The sequence below is a fragment of the Mobula birostris genome, chromosome 2, assembly GCF_030028105.1.
Source record: "Mobula birostris isolate sMobBir1 chromosome 2, sMobBir1.hap1, whole genome shotgun sequence".
Classification (NCBI taxonomy): domain Eukaryota; kingdom Metazoa; phylum Chordata; class Chondrichthyes; order Myliobatiformes; family Myliobatidae; genus Mobula; species Mobula birostris.
This window is the reverse complement of record NC_092371.1, coordinates 121,387,941-121,410,747: the sequence shown is the minus strand read 5'-3', so window position 1 is coordinate 121,410,747 and position 22,807 is coordinate 121,387,941. Positions and strand designations below refer to the sequence as shown.

Genomic DNA, 22,807 nt, shown 5'->3' with positions numbered 1-22,807 from the left:
GTCCGCCATACCAGCTGGGATCTCCTGATGGCCAACCATTCCAATTCCACTTTCCATTCCCGCACTTGAATCCCTTTCTAATATCTCCTCTCCTCTCAATTCACAGCCAAAGAAAATTAGAGGAGCAATACCTTGTATTCTGCCAGGATAGTTTCCAACTGGTGGTATGAACATAAAATTTTGAAACTTCTGATACCCATTCTCCCCCCCACCCTGTCCCATTTTTGCTATTTTTATTTTTTCTCTTGTCCATTCTCCCCCCTCCCCCCATCTGTTTATCATCCACACACTCCTCTCACTGGTTCCCCTCCCTTTCATAGTCATAGTCATACTTTATTGATCCCGGGGGAAATTGATTTTCGTTACAGTTGCACCATAAACAATTAAATAGTAATAAAACCATAAATAATTAAATAGTAATATGTAAATTATGCCAGGAAATAGGTCCAGGACCAGCCTATTGGCTCAGGGTATCTGACCCTCCAAGGGAGGAGTTGTAAAGTTTGATGGCCACAGTCAGGAATGACTTCCCATGACGCTCTGTGCTGCATCTCGGTGGAATGAGTCACTGGCTGAATGTACTCCTGTGCCCAACCAGTACATTATGTAGTGGATGGGTGACATTGACCAAGATGGCATGCAACTTGCGCAGCATCCTCTTTTCAGACACCACCGTGAGAGAGTCCAGTTCCATCCCCACAACATCACTGGCCTTACGAATGAGTTTGTTGATTCTGTTGGTGTCTGCTACCCTCAGCCTGCTGCCCCAGCACACAACAGCAAACATGATAGCACTGGCCACCATAGACTCGTAGAACATCCTCAGCATCGTCCGGCAGATGTTAAAGGACCTCAGTCTCCTCAGGAAATAGAGATGGCTCTGACCCTTCTTGTAGACAGCCTCAGTGTTCTCAGACCAGTCAAGTTTATTGTCAATTCATATCCCCAGGTATTTGTAATCCTCCACCATGTCCACACTGACCCCCTGGATGGAAATGGGTCACCGGTACCTTAGCTCTCCTCAGGTCTACCACCAGCTCCTTAGTCTTTTTAACATTAAGCTGCAGATAATTCTGCTCACACCATGTGACAAAGTTTCCTACCGTAGCCCTGTACTCAGCCTAAACTTCTAAAGATGACAAGACTCTGTGCAGTAGTTGAAGTCTGAGATGTAAATTGTGAAGAGAAAGGGAGGCAAGACAGTCCCCTGTGGAGCCCCAGAGCTGCTGATCACTCTGTCGGACACACAGTGTTGCAAGCACACGTACTGTGGTCTGCCAGTCAGGTAATCAAGAATCCATGACACCAGGAAAGCATCCACCTTTATTCCACACCACACATTGTCTCCTGTCAGATTCCATATTTTCAGGTGTTTGTCACTCCAATTTCTGACATCATTCCCACCCTCATCTGTCTATCTTCATCTCCCTTACTGGATCCACCTATCACTTGCCAGTCCTTGATCCAGCCCTTCCATCAACTTTGTGATGTCTTATCACTCCTCTTACTTTCCAGTCCAGATGAAGGGTCTTGACACAAGATATCAACTGTCCATTACTCTCCATAGATGCTGCCTGACTTGCTGAGTTCCTCCTGATATTTTAGTGTTGCTTTTATTCCATAGTTAACTGATAGTGGCTGTGGTGCGATTGACGATTGAACTTGCTTTCAGTGCCTTCAGCTGCACTTTAAGGTCTCTGTGATACATTGTGAACTAGCGAGTAATGTGCTGATCAGTAAAGGTAAAAACGTCACCATTTATGATCTGAAATCTAAGCCGCATTATATGGAAAAATTGGTCAAGCATCCAACCATCTGGGTTTCTACTTGCAGTGTAAACATTGCACTAGACTGACTCTCAGTTGTTCACTGTGCCTTAGGTGTGGCTATTTGTTTAACAAGCAGACAATCACACACTCTCTGAATTGCATCTGCAGTTGTTGGGCCTGGTTGCAAGCAACCCCTCTGATTCTACATATAGAGGTTGAAGCAGTCTCTTTTGAGTCTGGCCTTGACATCAAGTAGTTAATGTTAACCCATACACCTTTCCTGTCAGTGGTTTTCCTAGCCATGTAGTGACTGGTGCCAGTGATAACTTGGAATGCACTGCTGGAAACAATCAAAGGATAATTTTCAGTAGGGAATTAGAAGTGAGAAACAGAATACAAGTCTGTGGGGGAGAAAACAAATGTGAGATTAGAGATTTATCTCAGAGCACAATTGGTCAAGTCTTTTCTGTGCTACAAGGTTCCACATGTTTTCTCTTTTTCGGGGTGCGAAGAAATATTTTGCTGTCATTGCAGAGCTTTCACTTCTGGTTCAAAGCAGACAGGAATATCTTGAACATACAAATTAGCAGTAGAACATTGATTGTAAGCAGCACTTCATTAAACTCAATGTAATCTTTAACATTGTGCATCTAGCTGCATCTGCTTTACAATTGAAGTTTTCTGGTTCTACAGCCTTAGAAGAGATTTATACGGAACTGTTATTCAGAGGAAAGACTTTTACCTGATCTCTGCCTGAAATTTTAAAAAGTGACCAAGTAATTCTAGATTCAACAACAAGAGGAAGCATCCTCTTTACAGCTATCCTTCTGAGACCCCTCAGGATCTTATTTCAATTACATCCTCTCACCAGACTAGCCCATCTGATATATTCTCATAAAGCAACCCACCCTTTTTCTTAATTAATTTAGTATGCCTTCTCTGAACAGCTTTTAAAGTATTAACATTTTATGTAAGAATTGTTAATTATCACTTATGTGTGTACTGAAATCATATGTCATATGTGTCTTATTCCATGCTATATCTCAATAAATAATCTTCTAAAGTGACAGTTGAATCTGAAGTGATGGTTCCTGGGGAGAGTGCAAATTAGTTTTTACACAAAAAAATGGATGGCAAGCCAAATGTACCATCTTGTTTTCCTGTCAGACAGCTAATTAATGATTTTGCATTATTAATCTTTCTAAATGTTATTTGTTTCTTTTGAGCAAGCAAGGCTTAACATTTCAGTGCATTTAAAAATGATCTCTAATCTGAACCAAAGTAGTTGTTCTCGGCCAGTGCAAGTCCGAATTTTTTTCTTGCACCTGACAAAGGAATAAATCTTGATCTAGTGAATTTGAAGCATATTAAAGGTGTAGGTAGAAACTGTGCAATGGTTAGAAGATTCTGTATTTCTTCCCACTTTGCCAATGCTGGGAGGTAAAGAGACTGGAGCAGGTGTAGCTCTGAAGGTTTTTCTTTGCGTAATGTGAAGAGTGATGCTCCTATTAACTATTTTGAGTTGAGACTTTGCATAAAGTGGCAGGTTGTCTGTGTTTAGGATGAAGGCTTAGGGACTACCAAAAAGTAAAGCTTGTAATATCACATCTTCATGCGTCATTAGACTCTGCAGAAGGAAAGTGTAACAAAGCAGCCAAGCCTTGATCTGTTCTGCAGCTGAGCTCTTTCAGGATGTGTGAATGTCATTATAGGTTAAAGCAGGATTATTTCTGACGATGTTGATTAAACGGATTACATCTTTGAAATAGTAAGACAAAGTCTTGGTTCATTGGAACTAAGATGTATTCATTGTTCTCGCTTGCACTATACAGTGCCTATAAAAAGTATTCTTCCCCTGCTCCCCCTCAGAAGTTTTCATATTGTTTTACAACATTGAATAACAGTGGATTTAATTTGACGTTTTTGCGGCAGGTGAGTAGAAAGACTTTCATGTTAAAGTGAGAACAGTCTTCAAAGTGATCTAAATTAATTACAAATATAAAGCACAAGATAATTGTGACCTGTATGCATAAGTATTCACCCCTTTCAAGTCAGTATTTTAGTAGATGCACCTTTGGCAGCAATTCCAGCCCTGAGTCTGCTTGGATAGGTCTCTATCAGCTTTGCACATCAGAACACTGCAACTTTTTCCCCATTCTTCTCTACCGAGCTGCTCAAGCGCTGTCAGATTGCACGGGGTTGTGAGTGAACAGCCCCTTTTAAGTCCAGCCACAAATTCTCTTTCTTTTTAAATCTTTTTATTGAATAAGTATACAAAAAGGTAAGCCATATAGGCACTAATACACTGTTAGAATATAATAAAATTACAGGAGATATTAATACAAAAAAAAATACAAACAATGTAATTTAAACATAACGTACCAAGGTAACATAATAGTATACTTATTTTTATATATATATCAATAGAGAAAAGGAAAAAAAAAACCACCGTGCAACTAACTAAGAGCAAAGCAAAGCAGTGGGCTAACTTGAAACCAAACAGAGTTAAAAAACTTAAAATCACGTCCTCAATCCTGACCTCCATTAAAAACAGTAAAAAAAAAACAAGAAGGATATATATTACATTAAATAAAAATATTGAATAAAAGATCTCCAGGTCTGTTCAAATTTAAATGAAGAGTCATAAAGATTGCTTCTAATTTTCTCCAAATTCAAGCATAATATCGTCTGAGAAAACCAAAAAAAGGTAGTTGGAGCATTAAGCTCTTTCCAATGTTGTAAAATACATCTTTTCGCCATTAAAGTAAGAAATGCAATCATTCTACGGGCTGAAGGAGAAAGATTACTGGAAATTTTAGGTAGTCCAAAGATAGCAGTAATAGGGTGAGGAGAGATATCTATATTCAATACCTTGGAAATAATATTAAAAATGTCTCTCCAAAAAGTTTCCAGAGTAGGACAAGACCAAAACATATGAGTTAAAGAAGCTATCTGCCCCGGACATCTATCACAAAAAGGATTAATATGAGAATAAAAGCGAGCTAATTTATCTTTGGACATATGTGCTCTATGAACAACTTTAAATTGAATTAGGGAATGTTTAGCACAGATAGAGGAAGTATTGACTAATTGTAAAATCTGCCCCCAGTCATCCACGGAAATGATAGACCCCAACTCTTGTTCCCAATCTGACCTAATCTTATCAAATGGAGCTTTCCTAAGTTTCATAATAATATTATAAATAATAGCCGATGCACCTTTCTGACATGGATTAAGGTTAATTATAGTATCTAAAATGTATGTAGGAGGAAGCATTGGAAAGGAAGAAAGTATGGTACTTAGGAAATTTCTAACTTGTAGATATCTAAAAAAATGTATTCTTGATAAATTATATTTATTAGATAATTGTTCAAGAGACATAAGGGAACCATCTAAAAATAAATCCAAAAACCGTGAAATACCCTTAGTCTTCCAAATTTGAAAAGCACGATCCGTAAAAGAGGGAGGAAAAAATATGTTCCCTAAAATAGGAATCGCTAGCCCAAATTGGTTAAGATCAAAAAATTTTCTGAATTGAAACCAAATACGTAAGGTATATTTAACTATCGGGTTAGACACCTGTTTAAGGCGTTTCAAATCAAAAGGAAGAGAGGAACCTAAAACAGAGCCAAGTGTATAGCCCTGAACAGATTGTAATTCCAATGCTACCCATTTAGGAATGGATAGTATATCCTGGTCAAGTAACCAAAATTTCATACGTCGAATATTAATTGCCCAATAATAAAATCTAAAGTTAGGTAATGCTAAGCCTCCATCTCTCTTAGCTTTCTGTAAATGTATTTTACCCAGTCTCGGGTTTTTATTTTGCCAAATAAATGAAGAAATTTTGGAGTCAACTTTATCAAAAAAAGATTTTGGAACAAAAATTGGTAATGCCTGAAATATATATAAAAATTTTGGCAAAACTGCATTAATACGACCAAAGTTAAATATAAAGGAAACCATTTAGATGAAAGTTGAATAATATGGTCAATTAAGGGTAAAAAGTTAATCTTAAATAAATCTTTGTATTTACAAGTAATTTTAATCCCAAGATATGAAAAATAATTATTAATCAATTTAAAAGCAAGGTTATGATATAAGGGAAGTTGTTTATTAATCGGGAAAAGTTCACTCTTACTAAGATTTAATTTATAACCTGAAAAAAGATCAAATTGTGCTAATAGCTCTAAAACAGCAGGGATGGATTTTTGGGGATTAGAAATATATAAAAGTAAGTCATCAGCATAGAGTGATATTTTATGGGACTTTAAGCCCCAAGTTATCCCAGTAATATTTGGAGATTCTCGAATGGCAATTGCAAGAGGTTCTAATGCAATATCAAATAATAAAGGACTAAGAGGGCACCCTTGTCGAATACCTCGAAAAAGAGGGAAAAAAGGTGAGCTTAAAGAGTTAGTACGGACCGAGGCCACAGGAGAATGATATAACAATTTAATCTAGGATATAAATTTCGAGCTAAAATTAAACATTTCAAGCACCTTAAATAAATAAGGCCATTATCAAAAGCTTTCTCAGCATCTAAAGAGATAACCCACTCAGGAACATTTTGTGAGGGGGTATAAACAATATTTAACAGTGTGCGAATGTCATAAAAAGAGTAACGACCTTTAATAAAACCCGTTTGGTCTTCCGAAATAATAAAAGGAAGTACTTTTTCTAATCTATTTGCTAATAACTTAGAAAAAACTTTAGAATCAACATTTAATAAAGATATTGGTCTATAAGATGCACATTGAGCAGGATCTTTATCCTTCTTTAATATTAGAGAGCTTGCCGCTCTATTGAAAGATTCAGGAAGTTTACCAAGTTTTAATGAAGCCTCAAAAACCCTACAGAGCCAAGGGATTAATGAAGGCGCTAAAACTACCCCCATGACTTCTGGTATACGCTCCCTAAAAAAAGTGTAAATATAAAAAAAGATCAGCTAATTATAAAACAGTAAGAGAATAAAAAAAAGTAACTCAATTAAAACAAACACATAGTATAACAGAGTAAAAGCCAGAAAATATAAAAAAAACTGCATCAAACCCCAGACCCTATAAGTAAACAAAACAAAACAAAAAAAAATTGAGATTATTAACATAAACTAGTTACGAAAACCTACAAAACAAAGTTGATTTAAAAAAAACTACAAAATTTAAGGCCACAAAGGAAATATCTAAAATGACGGTGAGGGAATAACCACCCAGAATCCCCTGGGAAAAAGAAAGGAATGACGCAGTTAAAAGGAAAGTTTAGCAACCATATTAAATAATCAAAAATAAACTTTTCTGCCCATATAGGACAAAAAAAAATTAAGACTGACAAATTCACAACCTCCGCTCAACGGAGATAGTTAAAAATTACGATTAAGATGTTGAAGGTGAAAATTGATCCAGATAACTCTGGGCATCCGAAGGAGATTCAAAAAAGCGGAGGGCTCCATCCGACGTACGAATCCTTAGACGTGCAGGGTAAAGCAGCGCTGGTTTTAAATCCATCTTGTAGAGTTCTGACATCACAGATCTGTAACGAACCCGTTGATCCCGGATTGGTTTACTGAAATCCTCCACGAATTGGAACTTAAGATCCAGAAAATCAATATAACCTTTAGATCGAACGAAACGAAACAGTTTCTCCTTGTCTTGAAAGTAATGAAAACGTAAAATGACATGTCGAGGTTTATCTGACCTAAGCGAGTATGATGGAACTCTGTGAACACGATCCAATAATGGTGGTTGGTCAGGAAATACAGTAGGAAATGCATCGTTTAAAAGTTGAGAAAAATACTTCATAGGGTTATCAGATTCAACAGCTTCACGCACCCCAATCATTCGAAGATTCTGCCGTCGCATTCTGGATTCTAAGTCAGAGTTTTTAAAGGTCAGAAAGTCGAGTTTCTTCTTCATTACATTAATTGTTTCTTCGATTTTCTCCATCTTGAGCTCACTTTGTTGCGTGGATTTTTGAAGATCAGATATAGCCGACTGATGTTCCGTAATAGATATTTGTATCTTCTTGATTGAATCGGCAATTTTCTGGAAACTAATTGAAATTTCCTCACGAATCAGCTCCGTAATAGAGGTTGAAATTTCCCTTTGAATTAGCTCCGATATAGCTTTCAAAGTCACCGGTGGTTCAGTCGGAGGGAAATTGGTACCTTTCAGTCTACCCGGAGGTTTGCCGTCCTTCCCGTTTTTTCCATTCTTAGACATAGCAGACCTTAAACGCATCCGATTATCAAAGAGCCCAATTTGTTTCAAATTATTATAAAAGTCGATGCCTTAATGGTTAATTAAAATATAGCTGATCATAAGAAGAAAAACTCAGAGGTAATGGAGCGAGTGAAGAACGCGACTTCACTCCATGAGCGCTACCGGAAGTCCCCCAGCCACAAACTCTCAATTGGATTGAGGTCTGGATTCTGACTTGGCCACTCGGGGACAAACTTTGTTTTTAAGCCATTCCTGTATATCTTTGGCTTTGTGCTTGGGGTCATTGAATGGAAAACACATCTTCTCCCAAGTCTCAGTTCTTTTGCAGACTGCATTGGATTTTCCAACAGGATTTCTCTATATCTGGTGCATTCATTTTACCCTTTGCCTTCACAAGCCTTCCAGAGCTTGCTGCAGAGAAGCATCCCCACAACATGATGCAGCCAGTGGAGATGGTGTGTTTCTGATGCGTGGTGTTTGGATTATGCCAAACATAGTGTTTATTCTCATGGCCCAAAACTCATTTTTGGTTTCATCAGACCACAAGAGCCTTCCAGCTGAATTCAAAGTCTCCCGCATGCCTCTGGCAAACTCTAGCCGAGATTTCTTGTGAGTTTTTTCCCCAAGAGTGGCTTTCTTTTTGCCACTCTCCCAAAAATCTGCAACTGGTGAAGTACTCTGAACGGTTGTATGCGCAGTCTCTCCCATCTCAGCCACTGAAGCTTGTAACTCCTCCAGAGTTGTCATAGGTCTCTTGCTGGCCTCCCTCACTCGTCCCTTTCTTGCAGGGTCACTCAGATTTTGCGGACTGCCTGTTTTAGGTAGATTTACAGCTGTGCCATATTCTTTCCATTTCTTGATGATTGACTTAGCTGTACTCCAAGGGATATTCAGTGACTCAGAAATTTTCTTGTATTCATCTTCTGACTTGTGCTTTTCAATAACTTTTTAGTTGAGCTGCTTGGAGTGTTCTTTTGTCTTTATGGTGTAGTTTTGCCAGGATACTTACTCAGCAGCAGCTGGACCTTCCACATACAGATGTATTTTTACTACAATCAATTGAAACACCTTGACTGCACACAGGTCTCCAAAAACAGATCTCCATTTAACTAATTATGACTTCTAAAACCAGTTGGCTACACAAGTGATGATTTGGTGTGTCATATTAAAGGGGGGGGGGTTGAAAACTTGTGTAACCAACAATTTTGTGTATTGTGTTTGTAATTTAGATCACTTTGTAGAGATTTGTTTTTGCTTTGGCAGAGAAGTCACTTTTCCGTTGATCACTGTCAAAAAAAGCCAAATTAAATCCCCTGATATTCAGTGATGTAAAACAATAAAACATGAAAACTTCCAAGGGGGTGAATACTTATAGGCACTATATTTATTACTAAACTCATGCTTTAAAAAGTGCAACAAAAATAAAACTGCAACATAAATTTGTCAGAATCAAGATGGTTGTTATTTGCTTTCTGAGGAGATGTACCCCTGAGTAAGCTGCTCACAAAGGGAGATTTTTTTTTAAAAAGGTTGACACATAAAACAGTACAGTATCACAGGTCCTTGGTCTTACCATGTCTATACTGAGCATGATGCAAAATTAAATTGAACTAATCCCTTCTGTCTGCGTATCCATGGGCCTGTCTCTTGAATGCCACCATCAAATCTGCTTCTAATATATTCCAGGCACCTACCACTCTTTGGAATTTACATCAAATCTGCCTCTGCACATCGCCCTTTTGCCTCTTGTGTTTGACATTTCTACCTTATCCATGTCTCATAATTTTAGACAATTTTATCAGGTCTTCCTTCTGATCCTGCTCAAGAGAAAACAATCCAACATTGAGAGCATTCTTCCCAGATGCGCAAGGAGTAAGTTTTTAAAAGGTTACATGTGCTTCCTTGGCAGTATTTCTCTGCCACTCTTTTTCTTAGTCCACCAGGGCTGTTTGTTGGCTCATGTGGATGGGGTGCTGGTTGTTATTGCCTGTGGCCTGTACAATAGAGCTTTAGCAATACATAAAACAATTTAAGTGAGTGAATATAAAAATCAGAGTTGATCTTGTTTCTGGGTTGATTATAGTATCATTAGAAGGAGATGGTAGTATGTGAGACCCTGAAAGAAAGTGCCGCATGCCTGTCCAGTGCTTTTCACCTAATATGTGTTAATAAAAAGGTCCAATGTAATCTCTCAGGGGGTCACTTTGTCCAGCAGGAAGTGGCCCTGAAGGGGACAGGCTAAAATAGAGCACTACTCCTGGGTGCACCATCACATAACTTATCCCAACCATGTAGTAGTCCATGTGGGAAGATGGCTGTCATCACCTGGTGATTGCCATATGCTATTTCTTGTGTGGTTCATGTGGACAGGTTCAGTGATGGAGTCTGCTGGACCTGGTTGAGGTCTATTCGGCTACACGTCCCTATACAGAGAACTATAAGCAAGCAGCAGCAAAGAATGTACAAACTATTAGCTGTTCTCTTTGCAGAAAAGTTGGGGAAGTTGGTTTGAGCATGACTGGCTTGATGGTGCAGTTTTGCAGTAATGTCTTTGTCCAAGAATAAAGAGGCCATGCGCATGGTACATCAAACGTAGCAATCAGGACCTACCCAGTGCAGGTGTCACCTTAATTAAGATGTTTGATTTCTAAGCACCTTACTCATCAGCAGCAAAGTGTTCTCCAGCTCAAATACCTACATGGGAATCATGGAAAAGAAACTTGGCCCAAAAACTTTCATTTCTCAGCACCATGTCAGCAACCAAGCAATAATAGCAAAACAATCCTTTCCTCCCTCCCTCCCTCCCTCCCTCCCACTCATGTACAGGCAGTCCTCCAATCCCAGGACAGGCTTCCTTTGGGCCTCCAGCCCCCATTGAACTCGAGGACTTGCAGACATTTGACCTCCAACTGCTCCAGTAGACTAGCAGACCCAGGGCTTTGGCCATCAGGCCTCGACTTCTGGACCTCTGACTCCAGGCTCGCTAACTCTCATACCGGTGGGGGGGGAGGGGAGCGGGGGGTGGAGGTCTCTAGGCACCTAGTGGTTTCTTTCTTTATCGGTGCATTTGTGTATTAGGTTTTCATTTCCTCAAAGCAGGTGCACAGGAGCACTGATAACCATACCTTTGCAATCAGTGTACATCTTCATTGCCTCCTTTTTCTAAATCCAGAAAAATGCAAACCAAAATCGCAATTTTATTGTAATTCTATAGATTCATTTGCAAGCTCTCTGGTGTAGGCCCTGTCAGGTGGTCAGGTGTTCTTGAGAATTCCTGCATATCACAAATGATTTTAGAAACTGAGGGTGCTTGGGGCTGTGTTGTGGTTGTGGTGCTTGCTAATGGTGTCTACACCCTGAAAAAGACTTTTTAAAGAAATGAATTTAATGCTTAATCAGGTATTGAACAGAGGAGGCAGATGCAGTGAGATAGATGATCAGACCATGCCAGATGTTCCTGAGAGGAATTAATGCAACTCCCATGTTTAAAAAGGAAGAGCCAAACAAGTGCCAATGACCAGGTACCAGTTAGCTTTAACTTCATTGGTGAGAGAGATAATGGAATCTGTACTGTTGCAGTCTGAGAAAGAAAATTCTTTGCTTCAAATAGATCTGCTGTTCCATAGCCAAGTCCAAGACACACAGTAATCACAGAAAGACACTTGGATATGCATGCTCCATTACACATGTAATGGAGTGGTTAGCTTGTGAGCACAACTTAGTGAACTAGTGACCTGTTCCAGCTGGCACACTGCAACAAATCATGAAATGTGCTTTGCCACAGTGCATCCTAAGATGCTCAAGCAGCACATTCACTAATATGTGCAGATGGGTACCGATGACTCATCAATTACTCAGCCTTATTTATAGCGATGCTAGTATCTGCTTACGTCGCGAATTTGATCTAGTTTTCTGACCCAGATTCTAAGGGAAAGCCAAATGTTTTAAAGTGGGTTTTGGATCATTTTGCTACATAGGGAGCACCTGGATGAATTTGCTTTTTGTTTGCATATCAGCAATTTGCATAATAGACCAAATTGGGCAACTTGTTTGTCTCCTTCTAGCAGCATGCTTGGCTTCAACTTCTGTCTCCCAGTGGTTTCTGGCATTTGTGGAGTTGGAGTTGGCTTCATCATGTGCAGAGGTCGCAATGTTTTTAACAGCCTTAAACTTTTATCCACCTCATAAATTACCCCACGTAATGAGGGCTTCCACCTTATGAATGCTTCAGTGTTGCATTTACAAATCTAAGCCCTTTGCACTCATTGAAATCAGAAACTGCAACAAACTACAGGCAACACATAGCAAGCATATTTCTAACTTTACAGCTGTCTATGGTGTCACTAAAAAGTGTCACCAAAATGACTCTGAATTTAATGGAATGAATATTTTGCTTGCTAATTATGCTGCTCATCTAACACCAAATATAAATGTTAATGTAAAATACAGGTAATAGTACTGATGCTTTGCACTTGATTTTTCTTAAAATAAATTATGCAGGCTTTTGTAAATTTTGTATGTAGCTTAGTATACATGAAGATGTAAAACTGCATCTAAGTATTGGTGAGGCATGAAATCAAATAAGATTGCACTGCGATGAATTTGCTTATTTTTGGTGACCATTGCCCTTTGGCGTGTTATTGGCAATCAACCACAGATTACAGTTTGAAGAATCTCCCATAAATAGTCATTGCAGAGCAAATTACTATCTGGTGTCACTCTATAGTATAGCAGCTGGATGGACTAGTTTAGTTCACTTGGTACTACCATCATGTTGGTTGTGATTACTGTTCATCTAACTTACTGGCCCTGTGAAAGACTGTTCTCTAAAGAACTGAAACAAATGACATGTTTAAATTAGTCATCCAGCACTTGAATTAGAATATATTGCAACCATTTTAAAGTTCAGCTAAAATTAAAAAATCACTATAAATAAACCCAAGATCTAGTTTTGAATTGCAACTCACATAATGTGCACCTGCAAGATCCCAAGATGGCATTTTTCAAAATATATGGCAGGATAGGACAACATACACAACAGAGGAATTTCCCCAGCCTGTGGTATGGGTGCAAGGTTGGAGCAGAAGCAGCCTAACAAGGATGATAAACTTTAAACAATGGTTAACGTATGGGAGGGACTATGTCACAGAGATTGACAGGAGCTGACTGCTCAATGTTCTATGGTACAGACTCTTCAAGAGGAAACTTTGTGGGGCAAGGAGGGAGGAGTGTAAAATGAGGTTTTGCAGTATTAATGAAGGAATACATTGTTTCATTAAGGAAGAAGAATGTCTTGGAAATTCCTTCAAATGAATCAATCAGATTAATATCACTAGCATAAGTCAGGAAATGTGTTAACTTTGTGGCAGCAGTGCAATGAAATACATGATAAATATAGAGGAAAAAACTAAGTTACATTGTATATATATGTCCATTAACTAGTTAAGTTAAAATAAGTAGTATGAAGTAACAGAAATAAAAAAAAGTAGTGAGCTAGTGTTCATTGTTTCAATGTCCATTTAGAAATCAGATAGCAAAGTGGAAGAAGCTGGTTGCCACCAGGCTTATGTTCCTGATGGCCATATGGATAGAACTTGGGAACAAGAAAAAGGATGATCATTTCGGGGGCATTGTGAAGCAGAATTTCTTGGTGCACACATCACTGAAAACTGCAGCATGGATTGATGAGGCCTTTAAAAGTATATGTCTTGCCTGCCTTCATTAGCTGGCATAAAACATAAGAGCAGGGAGGTTAAAGTTCACAGTAAATTTATGGTGCAACATTGGTCAGACCACAACTGGAGTATTGTGTGCTATACGTGTTGTCAGATTAAACAAAGGGTACAATTACAATGGAGCAAGTGCAGACGGAATTCACTTGATTGTTGCCTGGTATGCAGTGTTTCAGCAATTTGAAGAAACTGATGGGATGAATTGTTTTCCTTAGGAGTCTGAAAAGAGACCTAATTAAAGTGTACACAAGGAAAAGGAGCATTAAATAGTGAGCAACACACACAAAATGCTGGTGGAACACAGCAGGCCAGGCCACATCTATAGGAAGAAGCACAGTCGACGTTTTGGGCCAAGACCCTTCGTGAGGACTGACTGAAAGATGAGATAGTCAGAGATTTGAAAGTGGGAGGGGGAGATCCGAAATGATAGGAGAAGACAGGAGGGGGAGGGATGGAGCCAAGAGCTGAAAAGTTGATTGGCAAAAGGGATAGAAGGCTGGAGAAGGGAGAGGATCTTGGGACGGGAGGCCTAGGGAGAAAGAAAGGGGGAGGGGAGCACCAGAGGAAGATATAGTGAGAGGGACAGAGGGAGAAAAAAGAAAGGGGGGGAATAATAAATAAGGGATGGGTTAAGAAGGGGAGGAGAGGCATTAATGGAAGTTAGAGAAGTCGATGTTCATGCCATCAGGTTGGAGGCTACCCAGACGGAATATAAGGTGTCCCTCCAACCTGAGTGTGGCTTCATCTTGACAGTAGAGGAGGCCATGGATGGACATAGCAGAATGGGACGTGGAATTAAAATGTGTGGCCACTGGGGGATCCTGCTTTCTCTGACGGACAGAGCGTAGACGTTCAGTGAAATGATCTCCCAGTCTGCGGCGGGTCTCGCCAATATGTAGAAGGCCGCATCTGGAGCACCAGATGCAGTATATAGTGAGAAACTTTTTCTAATAGTTATTTATGAATAACAGTCATGTGTTTAAAGTAAGGAGTAGAAGATTTATTGAGTTTCCAGGAAGAATGTTTATCATAGTAGCATTAAGGGGCTATTAGAAAGCATGTGAAAATGCAGGGAATAGAGGGCTTTGGATCATGTGCAAGCAGAAGAGGTTTTGTTTTAATTTGGCATAGTGTTCAGTGCAAAAATCATAGGCTGAAGAGCCAGCTTCTTTTTTGTACTGTTTGATGTCATTATTTAAGACTGAAAATATGCCAAATAGAGATGTTATTCAATACAATAGGTGAGGATCTTAATACAATCACTGTCATTAAGGAGGCCGTGATGAGCAAACTCGTGCACTAAAGGTAGACAAGTTCCCTAATCCTGATGGGATGTATCCCAGGTACTGAAAGAAATGACAAAAGTTATAGTGTGATAATTTACCAAAATTATTTGGACTTTGGGCAGGTCCTGGCAAATTGGAAGACGATGTCACACATTTGTTTAAAAATGGATGTGGACAAAAAGTGGCTAACTATAGGCGAGTTACCTTAATGTCTGTAGTTGGGAAATGCTTTAAGAAAGAATTAGTGAGACATCTAGATAGAAGTGGTTCAATCTAAGAGCAGGTCCTGTTTGCCAAGCTGACTGGAGCATATAATGAGTGGAAGAGAATCTGTGGATCTTGGATTACCAAAAGGCACTCAATAAGATCCTGCATGACCATTAGTTAAGGATGCATGGAGTGGGGGTAAAGTATTAGCAAAGATAGAGGATTGGTTAACCAGTAGGAATTGGGATAAATGGATGTTTCTTTGAACAGTGGTGAGTGGAGTGCTGCAAGGGTTGGTGGAGGGCTTCACCTGTTTACTATATACCTTAACGGTTTGGAAGAGATAACTGAGTGTAGTGAATCTTAAGTTTGATGACACTAAGTGGAAAAGCAGATTGTGCAGAGGATGCAGTAAGTCTGCAGAGGGTTAGATATAGGTTAAGTGCATGGGCAAGGGTCTGGCAGATGGAATGCAATGTCAGTAAATGCGAGGTCATCCACTTTGGAAAGGAAAATAAAACATCAGTGAAAGATTGAAGCATGCTGTTGTGCTGAGTCTTTATGCACTGCAAAAGGTTGGTTTGCAGATGCAATAGGTTATCAAGAAAGAAAATGGAATGTTGACCTTTATTACTTGAGAGCAGAGAGGTCATGCTGTAACTGTACAGGGTACTGGTGAGGCAACACCTGGAGAGCTATATGCGGTTGGAGAAACAACGTAAATGTTTGTAACATTGGAACAGTGAGTTGCTGGTCTCCACTCTTGTTGCAGGAGTGACCCCTCTGTCCTTCACGGGAAAGAGAGAACTTGTCTGAGATACTGAAGTGCTGGTTGGCGAACTGTAGTTTGAACTCTGGATCAATGGACTCTCATGCTGCTGCGTGCAATTTGGGGTTTTGGGGAGGGGTCGGTGCTTTTGCTGGTGCGGGGAAGAGGTCTTCAGGGCTTTGCTTTATGGGGTTTCTTTGTTTCATGGACTTCTGCGAAGAGGATGAATTTCAGATTGTAAACTGTATACATACACTGTTAAATACACTTTGAAATGTACTTTGAAACATTGAGGAATGACATACTGGCTTAGGAGGTAGTGCAGAAGAGGTTCATCAGGTTGATTTGGAGATGAGGGGTTTAACCTAATAGGAGAGATTGAGTTGCTTGGGACCATACTCACTGGAATTCAGAAGACTGAGAAGGGTTCTTATTGAAGCATAAATTTATGAGGGGAATTGTTCAGATAGGTTGTTTCCACTCATTAGTGAGACTAGAAATAGGGTACATAATCTCAGAATTCAGAGGAATGGATTTAAGATGGAGATGAGGAGAAACTGCTTTTCGGAGAGTAGTGAATCTGTGGAATTTCCTACCAAGGGAAATTTTAAAGGCTACCTCATTAAATATATTTAAGACACAGGTTTTTGCATATCAGGGAATTTAGGGTCACGGTGAAATGTCCTAGAAGTGGAGCTGCACCCATGGCCATATCAGCTATGATCTTATTCAATGCTTAACAGGCTAGATGGCTACTCCTTCTATTTATGGTTCTAATATTAATTCTATAAAGATAAAAATGACACAGTATATTAAATGGGAATTAAGAGAAAGTAAATTTTTAACTTTTTATCCCTTAGGTGACATTCATGGACAGTACACAGACCTTCTGAGGTTGTTTGAATATGGAGGGTTTCCACCTGAAGCAAACTACTTGTTCTTGGGAGATTACGTAGATCGGGGGAAGCAATCTCTAGAGACCATTTGCCTTCTCCTAGCATACAAGATCAAATACCCAGAAAATTTCTTCCTTTTGCGAGGAAATCATGAGTGCGCCAGCATCAATCGTATCTATGGGTTCTACGATGAGTGTGAGTATTTGGCTAAATATAATACCTGCACATTTTATAAGGTCTGGGGAGAAGAGTTCAAATAAAACAATGTAAATATTTTGGAGGGAAAAGTTATTTCTTAAAGATACTGTATATTTTGTAACTGTATAATGTGACTGATTCCATTTTGCAGTAAAAAGGCTTAATTTTATTTAAATTGGTTTTAGCAGATTTATTAAGTAATCCAAAAAAAGTTTATATAAAACGGAAAGTTCACTTGTATACTTGGCAAACAAAATTAGCAAAATTTGATGCTGTAAAAGTTCATAATGCAGCCCAAATCCCAAAAGGCAGAAAACATGGAAATGAAAGTGGGCCAGATCATACTGGATCACCCACCGCCTGGAATCTGTCCTTGTGTCCTTGTATCAGGACAGGCTGAAAGCCAGGAGTTCACTGGCTTTGTCCATGTGACAAGGAGACCTCAGTTGGCAATGTGAAACTCATATGTGAAGTGGCAATTCAGGAGCAAACTTGAATCACTGAAGGATGCTGGACAGTTATGGCAGACCTTGAGTACTACTACTACTACCACCACCTACAAACCAGACGACATAGGTGACAACAAGGTTTCACTCCTATATGAGCTCAATGCCTTTTATGCTCATCAAATGCCTTTTAACCATCAAAACATGGAAGCACCTTCATGAGCTCCCACAGCCACTGATTACAGTCTCTGAGGCTGATGTGAGAGCATCCTTCAGGAGGGTGAATCCACAGAAAGCTTCTGACCCAGGTGAGGTATCTGGCTGGATACTAAAGACCGTGCTGATCAACTGGCTAGAGTGTTCACTGTTACCTTTAACCTCTCGCTTTGGCAGTCTGAGGTACCCACCTGCTTCAAACAGGCTTCAATTATACTGGCACCCAAGAAGAACGTGGTAACCTGCCTCAATGACCATCATCTAGCAGCACTTACATCCAGTGTGATGAAGTGCTTTGAGAAGTTGGTGATGAAATGTATCAACTCCTGCCTAAGAAGTGACATGGATCTGCTCCCATTTGCCTGTCACTGCAACATATCAACACCAGCTGCCATTTCATTGGCTCTTTACTCAACCTTGGAACATCTGAGCAACAAGGGTGCATACATCAGGATACTCTCCATTGACTACAGCTGAATACTACTATCCCCTCAAAAGTAATCCAAAAGCTTCAAGACCTGGGCCTTAATATCTCCTTGTGTAATTGGATCCTCAGTTTCTCCAGCTGCAGACCCCAGTCAGTTTGGGTTGGCAACAACATTTCCTGCACATTTTCCATCAGCACAGGTACACCATAAGGATGTGTGCTTAGCCTCCTGCTCTACTCACTTTACCCTCATGACTGTGAGGCTAAGCACACCTCCAACACCATATCTAAGTTTGCTGATGACACCACTGTTGGCTGAATCAAAGGTGGTGATAAATCAACATAAAGGAAGGGAGATTGAAAACCTGGCTGAGTGATGTCACAGCAACAACCTCTCACTCAATGTCAGCAAGACCAAGAAGATGATTGACTTCAGCAGGATGAAACCAGAGTTCCGCGAGCCAGTCCTCATCAGGGGATCAGAAGTGGGGAGGGTCGGCAACTTCAAATTCCTCATTGCTGTTTCAGAGGATAGTCCTGATAAGTGCCCTTACAAAGAAAGCCAAGCAAGGCTTCCTCTTGGAAGTTTGTGGAGATTTGATATGTCATCTAAAACTTTGACAGGCTTCTACAGATGTGTAGTGGACAGTATATTGACTGGTTGCATCATGGTCTGGTATGGAATCTCCAATGCCCTTGAACAGAAATGCCTATAAAAAATAGTGGATACAGCCCAGTCCGTCACAGGTAAAGCCCTCCCCACCATTAAGCAGTAACGTTATTGCAGGAAAGCAGCATCCGTCATCAGGGACACCCACCATCCCGGACATACTCTCTTCTCACTGCTGCCATTAGGAAGAAGGTACAGGAACCTCAGGACTCGCACCACCAGGTCCAGGTACAATTATTACCTCTCAACCATCAGGTTCTTGATCCAGAGGGGACAACTTCACTCACCCCATCACTGAACTGTTCCCATTATCTGTGGACTCAGTTTCAAGGAGTCTTCATCTCATGTTCTTGATGTTTATTGCTTATTATCATATTTCCACATTTTGTCGTCTTTTTTACACATTGATTGTTCGTTCTGTTGGGTGCAGCCATTCATTGATTCTATTGTGTTCCTTGTATTACTTTGAATGCCCATGAGAAAATGAATCTCACTGTATTTACTGACGTACGTATTTGATAATAAATTTACTTTGAACCACACCCCCCCCCCCCCCCCATCCTTTTCACTTCTGTCAGCTTGCAGGGATGCTGATAGACATTTGACAGAGTGTAACTGCAGATCATTGTTGTAATTTTTAAATTGGCTCTGGGAAAAACTATTCTTCCTGTCATTCCTCAGTGCCCAGTTCCTCATCTACAACTGTGTCCCACTGTGTGATTATATATTGTCTGTCACCTTGCACCTCCCATTTAGTAATGGTATCTCTGCCACACTCCACCTCCACACTGATTATAGTCTCCATGTACTCGGCATTTCCCATTAGGAGGTGATCCTTTTATTCTTCAATGAAATGATATTTTTCTTACATAGTGCTGCTAGAAAGTTTGTGAGCCCTATAGAGTTGTGCATTTCCCTCCTCCTTTCTCTCCCCCTCTCTCTCTCTCCCCCTCTCTCTCTCTCCCCCTCTCTCTCTCTCCCCCTCTCTCTCTCTCCCCCTCTCTCTCTCTCCCCCTCTCTCTCTCTCCCCCCCTCTCTCTCTCCCCCCCTCTCTCTCTCCCCCCCTCTCTCTCTCCCCCCCTCTCTCTCTCTCCCCCTCCCTCCCTCCTCTTCCTCCCCCCCCCCCTAGTTTGCTATCCTTTGCTCCTGTTTGGGCAAGTACAGGTGTGTGAAGAGTTAATCCTGTCAACGAACGCATCCATCAGCGCCCATCCCTTCCTTCACTGAAGTATTAACTCTTAATTGGAGTACTTTTGAAGTCAGAAAGTTGGCATACTCTTTTAATTTGTCATTTATTTTCTGTTTTAGGACAGTTTGTATCAATACATTTTTTTTTGTTGGCTAATGTGCAATGGTTTGTTGGCTGTGCGCATTTCACGCTCCCTGTAAACCACATGCATCAGAATATAACCTTTACATATCAAGCTCTTGATCTATCTGTAGACACTCCTTTTCAGCCCTCTTGGATGCATAACCCTATCAGCAGAGATTTGGAAGCTAGCCATTCGGTTCCTCTTTCTTCCCATGACATTTAATGTAACTAAATGTCATGGGAAGAAAGAGGAACCGGATGGCTAGCTTCCAAATCTCTGCTGATAGGGCTATGCATCCAGTTGCTTGGAGGTATATCAGTGTGTTAAGTTGTCTGCTCCCTTCCACATTAATTACCCTGTGCCTTCCTACGGAAGTGAACAATGAACTTCACCATTGGGTAACTTGGGAAGATTGATTCAAAAAGAACTGCCTGGTTTCAATCTGTATGTCATTTTTTTCTCACAACTTTGCTAGTTGTCCCTTTACAAGCCTGCATCTATAGTTTTTTTAAAGTTCTTGAGTACTGTCATTCCACCATTCTTTCAGGTAGTTCATTCCAGAGCTTAACACACCTTTTATGAAGAAAATCTTGTTTCTTGTATAATTCATTAGTTTGTTGAAAATCTGATTGTTGACCTTTTCATTATTTTTCCCCCATTTCCATTTTTTAAAAAACTCACGTCTTGAAATAACTTGTCTGTGTTTAAACTTCTCTGCTCTGTGGGAACAAAATTCAAGGTTTTCCTAACTCTCCAGATCACCAGCATCTCAACTGCAGTAGCTATCACCCAGTTAAACCACCTGTGCTTTCTGCAGAGCTTAATATCATCCTCATAGTTTAGTGGGGACAGTACCCTGGCTCGTGTATAATTAGTAATTTGTAGATGTTTGGCATGACTTCCTTGCCTTGTGTTTAACTCCTTATTTTCAAAGTCCAATATTCCAACCACTGACTAATCGTCTGCAATAATTTGAGACTATACTCATTATAGTGTCTTTAATTTGTGCTATTATTCCATATTGTTTTTCCAAAAATTTTGTTACTTCTCACTAATAAACGCTAAATTACACTTGTGTGTTTGCCATATCATATGGCTACCTGAAACTTGTTCATTCTTTATAAACTTTACCGAGTTTTCTATACCAACTTACAAATTGTTCTCCCAACACATTCTCTCTTACTACTGACACCAAGAGACTCTTTTGCTTTCATTTCTTCTGTCAGGAAAGTATCTGTTAACTCTTGTCAAAAACTGAACTAAAATCTCTCTATAGGTCACCACTCGGCCTTCTCTTAAGACTATGGAATAAGAGTAATGAATGGGGTTGCTTTCTTCATGGCTGGTAGGGATGTGGGCTGTGGAAAGTTGTCCTAATATTAATGATTTAATATCCCAAACTGTCTTATTATTTGCATAGGCAAGAGACGTTTTAATATCAAACTCTGGAAGACATTTACAGACTGCTTCAACTGTCTTCCAATTGCAGCCATTGTGGATGAAAAAATTTTCTGTTGTCATGGGGGTGAGTTTCCAGCTTTGCCTTTGAATTCAAATTTCAGATATGCCTTGTATTAACTGTGAAATCAAACCATTTTAATTTGTCTTGGAAATGTATTTGCAGTAGCGAAATTAAGCATGCATAGCTATTGGTGAGGATTAGGAGTTTATCCCCTAAGGGACAAGAAGGCCATTTAGTTGCAGCTTCTACTATCTTGGTTCCTAATTCAGCTTTTGTATTGACAAACGTGGAATATTAGTGCTATGCAATTAATTTTGTTTAGACTTTCTCTAATTAAAATGCAGTTGGATAGAAGTTCAGGTTTATCACATTTAAATACTTGAGTCATTGAAAAAAAATCTAATTAATGAGGGGAAACTTGGTTGAGGAAATTGCAACAGCAAAACTAACTGGAAATATTGAACTTAGTGAAATATAGGTACTTAGTTACAGCCAAATTGTAACTTAAGCAGCCTTGTTAAATTATTGCTGAGGGATTTTGCTTGCATGACTGCAGCATATTCATGTGTGTTTTGCTTTGTCCAACTGTTTAGATCCAGGTTAAGGTATTACAGAAAGAAAATGGTCAGAGAACTGAAACAAGAGTTACTCAAATTTGCACTGAATCCAGATATTGGGCATGTTTTTCTCAGAAAATACTCGAGCAATTTTAGGCAATCTCAATCAACAGATGATCTATATAACAGTGATAACTAATAATTGGGTTTTATGGATACATTTTATCTTGTCTGCTTTAGAAATAAATCCTAGCAATGGGCAAAGATTATTTGAATATAAAGTTATTGGTTATAGATATGCTATTTATGATCGTCAGTAATTCTGGAGAACAGTTTAGATTTTGTTTTGAAGTGTTTTTGACGGATGATAACGGACAGTACTGTATGCCAGTGAATTAAATGTCTGAGTTTTTGAACCATATTATTGTATAATTTCTAGACATTGTAATTATAATATCTTTGAATATTAATTATTAACTGTATATTAAAGCAATTGACAACAGTTAGATTGTTGAAAACAAAGTAGGAGCAGTAGTAGTCCATGGTTAGGATGGGGAGGTCTCTAGATTTGTAGTACTAGATAAAAAATCTTGGTTCAGAGACTTCACTGAATTGGTATTTTGTACGGCAAAATGTCATGT

General features: G+C 39.5%; 1 protein-coding gene across 1 annotated transcript in view; it reads left to right on the top strand.

Annotated features, from left to right (window-relative positions):
* The window catches only part of ppp1cb (protein phosphatase 1, catalytic subunit, beta isozyme), a 113,828-nt gene that overhangs the window by 75,179 nt on the left and 15,842 nt on the right, over positions 1-22,807 (top strand). The window contains exons 3-4 of the mRNA XM_072247203.1: positions 16,842-17,072; positions 21,568-21,672. Of these exons, the coding sequence (XP_072103304.1) occupies positions 16,842-17,072; positions 21,568-21,672 (336 nt within the window). The remainder of the gene's footprint in view (positions 1-16,841; positions 17,073-21,567; positions 21,673-22,807) is intronic.